At 36.1% G+C, this 6249-nt stretch overlaps 1 protein-coding gene across 1 annotated transcript in view; it reads right to left on the bottom strand.

Annotated features, from left to right (window-relative positions):
- Positions 1-3252: 3252 nt before the first annotated feature.
- The window catches only part of LOC131801287 (uncharacterized), a 95661-nt gene continuing 92664 nt past the window's right edge, over positions 3253-6249 (bottom strand). Inside the window, exon 3 of the mRNA XM_059119826.1 lies at positions 3253-3482. Within this exon, the coding sequence (XP_058975809.1) occupies positions 3253-3482 (230 nt within the window). The remainder of the gene's footprint in view (positions 3483-6249) is intronic.

The following is a 6249-nucleotide window of genomic DNA, read 5'->3' as shown; positions in this document are numbered from 1 at the left end:
AAAGGAAATAAAGGATCTTTTCTGCTGGTATTTCCATTATGACATATGTTGAATTCGTTATAAGGTGCAGGAAGTAAACGTATTGGTACGAATTTATTTTAATTTCATTCGAAATCAATTATAAGTAAATCTATCCTTTAACATTCTTCATAAACGGAAATTTTTATACACTACAACACTATGTGTTGGGAGTATTATAAGTTTGATTGGACCAAAAATTATGTAAGACCTCGAAATATTGGTTTCCCACATAGGAAAGTATATATGGATCTTCCTATCTCGCCGAGCTGAGTCGATCTAGCTAAGCATGTCCGTCCATCCGTCTGTCCATGTTAATTTGTAATCACTATACAGGTCACAATTATGGCTCGATCTTCACGAAATTTAGAATATAGGTGGGGCTAGAACCAGAATAAAACCCTATTGTTTTTGGAGATGATCGTAAAATATTTAGGGGTTGAAATGAACCAAAAACAGAAAAAATAATTGATTTTGCAGTTGCTCCATAGGCCACAATAATAGACCAATTGGAAATCGAAATTTTTCAGTTAGAGTTTAGGACTGGACAGAGGCGTACAAATTTTGATGGTAATCGGACCAAATTTAGGGGTTAAAATAGACCATAACTTTTTTATAAAAATACGAAATTTTCCACTAAACCGCGAATATTCTTTATCCTGGCGAAATTATAAATACACGGAAATGTCACTTCTGACCGTTACATTGATGCTCATATCCAAAATCTCGCATATATAGCAAAATATATACAATCTTATATATCAAAGAATGGAATGTTAATTAGATCGTTGATAAGTCAACAACCGCTGGACTGATTTTCACAATTCTCATCTATTCGAAATGGCCTCTTGACAGAAAAGGATAACATCAAAGAAAATCGCGTAAAAATATGCCAATAAAAAGGTTAATATTGTTTGTTAAATTGTTTGCAATTGTTGTCATATTTTTATCGCATGCGATTTTTTCAATTTGACTTACAATTTTGATTTGTAATTTTTTAAGGTTTTTTTTACACCCCCAACACTTTGTGTTGAAGGTATTGTATATAGGTTGCAATTATCGTCCGATCCTCACAAAATTTTCCGTGGAATAGAGTTAGGGTGAGAATTAAGGCCTATTGTTATGGAGATTTAAATTCATAGGTTTAAATGGACCAAATAAAACATTTTCCTGTAAGAAGAAAAAAGTCGAACATATTGGATGACCATTGGATTATATTAAGCTGTAAAATCGACCATGGCTATTGTGATTTTTTTTTCGAATACATAACAGCACGGCGCAGGGTAACATAAGGGTAACACCTTGGCAGGCCTCTATGACATTATTTCAATATCGAAATCTTCCAAAATGGATTTGGACACAAGGGGGCTTCTAACATATTGTAGTGTTGTAGGGTATCGCATGGTCGGCTCCGCACGACTGTAGCCTTTGCTTACTGTTTTGTAATATTTTCAACATAAATTGTTAACAATAAAACATTAACTATTTTTCATAAATCTCGCGCAATTGTCTTTTGTTTCTTGTGTCTTCTAATAATTAATGAAAGCCTCTGCATATCTAGGCGCTTTAACTGGATATCTCAAAAGTGCAAAATTCGGAAAAATTATAATAATAAATGAAGAGCAAACCGGAAAAGACTTAATATACTTTTATTTCTCAAATAGCAAAAAATTACGTATAGAACAGTGAGTCTCGATACCGATGATCTGCTTAATTTTATAAAAGGGCAGAAAAAGAAGAGAAATTAATGCCCGAGGATTTCATATATTCAGGTATTCATAGAAAGTGAAAAAATATTCTCTTAATTATGATCCTTGCGTACCATATCGAATTTTTAACCGCTAGGTGGATAGTTATATGTCACAAAAATGTAGTGTACTTCCAACGTCAAGTTCCACTATTTCTGTCATTTTTATACCCTACACCACATAGTGGTAAGGGTATTATGTCTTTGTGCATTTGTTTGTAACAGACAAAAGGAAACGAGATAGACCTATAGTTCCTTTTGATGATCTGCATAGAATCACATTCTGAGTCGATTTATGCATGTCCATCGGTCGGTCCGTCTGTCCATGTATTTTTGTGAACAAAGTACAATTCGCATAAATAACCCGATCCAGATGAAATTTTGCACAACTTATTTGTTTGGTCCAAGGACGAACCCTATTGAAATTGCAGATAATCGGTCAAAATTTATATATAGCTCCCATATATATCTTCGTCCTATTTGCCTTTTATTGTGCACCAAACGTGTAATGGCGCGAATAGTATGGAATTTAGCACATCCAGCCAAATTAGGCCTGAAAATAAGTATGCCAAATTTGATCGAAATCGGTTCAGATACAGCTATAGCTCCAATATATATAGCTCATCCGATTTGTTATTTTAGTCCTCCGCAGCCTTAATATGCCAACAATATTTGGGGAAATATATGAAATGCAGCTATGAGATACCTTTGGTAAATTTTATCGAAATCGGTTCAGATTTCAATATAGCTCCCATATAAAACTTCGTCCGATTTACCTTTTATTGTCCACCAAACGTCTAATACTTGCCCAAATACGATGGAATTTGGCACATGCGACCGAATTGAGTCTAGAAGCTAGTATGGCAAAGTTGGTGAAGATCGGTTCAGATATAGCTATAGCTCCCATATATATTGTTCATCCGATTTGTTGTACTTGTTACCCACAGCCGTAATATGCACTCCGTAATACCGATATTCAGGAAAATATATCAAATACAGCTCAGAAATATCTTTGCCAAATTTTATCGAGATCGGTTCAGATTTGGATATAGCTCCCATAAATATCTATATATGATTTTGCACCAAATGGGCAATAAAATTCCGAATTTAAAATATACAAATGCTCGCCCGGCTTTAGTTCTTTCTTTACTGGTTTCAGATTGAGACATTTCAAAATGCATTCAAACTTTTTAAATATTTCATATTTCCTAGTTAGATTATTCGCCTAACCTTTAAATCTGTTTCTCTTTTTTACCTGTGTCCTGCATACAAAATACTCTCTGTAATTAAGTTGCTTTCGTTACTTTTCAGTGTCTCCCACTTTGTTGTTGTTGTTGTTATTGTTTTTGTTTTTCACTGATTTATCATCTCTGAAGATTATTTTGTAATGACCTATTTGTCCATTGACTTGTATCACTCTGTTCGAGATTTTTAAGGAAAATTACTCTGCTCAGGATACACAAACAGTCAGTTGGTTAGTCAGTCAGTCAGTCACAGGGTTCATGTTCTAGTTCTAGTTGTCGTCGAATGTGTTTTTCCTTAGATGTGTTGGTGCTGCTACCTCTTCTTGTGTTTTTGTTGCTGCTGTTGTTGTTATTATAGTTTCGACGGCTATGCCATTCATCCGTCTGTTTTGCATTTCCTTTAACCTCATTGTGAATGGAATTGCTAACGCCATCCTTAATGGGAAGTGGGTTATTGACAGAATGTTTGAATGCTTGAAATAAGATTCGTGTCAGAGTGACGTAATGTTGCAATTACTAAAGTCACATGCAGATATCTGATTTCCTATTTTTCTGTTCGTTTTTTTTGTACTTTCTTTAAATTGCCAAACATCATCATCACCGTCGTCGTTGTCGTTGTCGTTTCCATCATCATCTGAGCTGAATAAGTGGAATGGAAAGTAGATGCAAAAAAATGAGTAACAAGTCTAACAAGGGAAATGGACCACATCATTAACCAAACAACTCTATTTGAATGAAAGTGCATTACCTAATTTATGTAGGATACATAAAGAAAGAGAGAGAGACAGAGAGAATGAAAGAGATTTGAAATTTTGAAGAGTACATATTTTAAGTAAACTTTTTTTGAAAAGTAGGAAATAAGTTAAAGGTTTCGTGTTCAAGACTTTAAATACACAATCCATATCTACAGGGTGAGATAAAAAAAACTGCAACAAAGTCAAACGCCATATTTTTTAAATTTTATTGAATGAAAGCAAGAAATTTCGAAAAAAAAGCATCAGATTTTAGAATGAGTTCAGATTTTTCGAATTGGTCACCTTTGGCACGAATTATGGCCTTCAAACGGCCAATGAAACCGTCACACGCTGACCGAATGTTGCTCTGCGGTATTTTGGCTCATTCCCAGCGGAGCGCTTGTTTGAGGTGATCGACACTTTGACATTTTTTAGTGCCAACCTTGCTTTCCAAAATACTCCAGGCACAAAAGCCTAACGGATTGGTATTCCGAGATTTTGGTGGCCATTGTGCTTTGGAAATTAAGCGAGGAACCTCATTTTGTAACCATTCTTGGGTGGCGCATGCTAAGTGCGATGGTGCTGAGTCCTGTTGAAATTTCCAAGGTCAGTGGTCAAAATATTTGCGTGCCCAAGGCTACAATACATCCTCCAGAATATTTTCGCGATAATATTCGCCATTTATTCTGATGGCACGGTCAATTAATATGAGCGGAGAGCGACCATCGGCTGTTATGGCGGCCCATGCCATCACCATGACCGGCGCTTGAGTTCTGGTGGCCGGCCAACCGAAGGTGCACATTTTCAGCTGACTTCTTCGGCAAGTTGACACGATCATTTTGTTTGTTAACAATCTGCTGGACAACGAATGTTTTCTCATCGGAGAAAACCAAATTCAGCAATTCACCACTTTCGGCCAAGCGAAGCAACTCTTTAGCTCTTTCGGGTCTATTTTTTTTCTGTGGCGGTGTAAGTTCTTGCACTTTTTGGAATTTCAATGGTTCATTTTTCAATATTTGCTGAATGGAATGTTGCGATACGTTCAGCTCATGAGCCCTTTTTCGGCCACTGCGACGCGGGTTTCGGCCAATTCGATTCTTTACTTTTCGAACCATTTCTGCTGATGTTGCTGTTTTCTTTTGTCCACTTCCTTGAGGTCGGGCAACGCTACCAGTATCTCGGTAACAAGCGATGGTAGGAGACACAAAAGATTTATTGACATTTCAATGCTTGAGTGCTCTAACGATCGCCACTTGAGGTTTTCCAGCCAAATATAAAGAAATTACCTCTATCACGCTTGAATTCCATCACGAATAACATTTTTTTTGTTTTGAAAATTCTCACCAAAATGATTTTGTTCGATTGTAATCAACATAATAAGCTGTCACTGGAATAATTTTAACAGCTGTCGGACGAGTGGCTTAGGAAGACAGCTGTCTGAAATTGATTGCAGTTTTTTAATCTCACCCTGTATTGCTTGAAGTTTGAAATTGGATATTGAGTTCGCTGTTCCAGTATATCCTAGTCCCATGAAGGTGTTATCTTTGTTGGTATCTGCGATTGAGGTATGGAGTCGGTTTTGGAAATGTGTGCTAAGTGTGTGAACTGTACCAAAAGGTACTAAATTTGGAATAGTTTGGTTTGGGTAAACGGGTGAAGCTGGAATTTTAAAAATTTTATTGAAGTCCCTGTTGGTGGTGAGTTTTTGATTAAGAGGCGGTTCTGAAAACGAGTACAACAAGTGCACGAAAAGTCCTAAATAGTACTATATTTGGTACAATTTACAACTGGGTGAATAGATAGTGTTTGAAATCTGAAATTTGGTACCAGGATCGCTGTTCATGTGTTGCCTGGACATGTGGAGGTAGTTTTGAAAATATGTATTATAATTGTTCGAATAGTATAAAATAGTGCTATACTTGGTAACAATTGGTAAAGGGTGAATGGATAGTGCTTGAAATCTGAAATTTGGTATTGTGGTAGCTGTTCTTGTGTCGCCTGGACATATGGAGGTGGTTTCGGAAATATGTACTATAATTGTACAAAAAGCACTGAATGGTACTGAATTTGGTATTGTATTGTATATCGTATTTACCTTATTTGAAATATAGCGGTGGTTTGGAAATGCGTCCTATATTTGTACGAAAAGTACTAAATGGTTCTAAATTTGGTATTGTATGAAGGGATGGAGGTGGAATCCCAAAATTTGATATTGGGATCTCTGTTGGCATCTGGAATCGATATGTGTAGGTGGTTTTGGATATTCGTCTTATATTCCTACGAAAAGTATTAATTGGTGCTAAATTTGGTATTGGGTGAATGAAATAAAACTGGATTCCAGAAATTTGATATGGAGATGGTAGGTTTGGGACGTTGTACTTTAATTGTTCGGAAAGTACTAAATTAGGAATTGGGGGTAGAAATAGAGCTAGAATCCCAAAATTCGATATTAATGTTTTTGTTGATATCTGGAATTGAGATATGGAGGTAGTTTTGGAAATGTGTA

This window comes from Musca domestica, unplaced genomic scaffold (assembly GCF_030504385.1).
Source record: "Musca domestica strain aabys unplaced genomic scaffold, Musca_domestica.polishedcontigs.V.1.1 15, whole genome shotgun sequence".
Lineage (NCBI taxonomy): Eukaryota > Metazoa > Arthropoda > Insecta > Diptera > Muscidae > Musca > Musca domestica.
The sequence above is the reverse complement of the archived record's forward strand: the minus strand, read 5'-3'. Positions and strand labels throughout refer to the sequence as shown.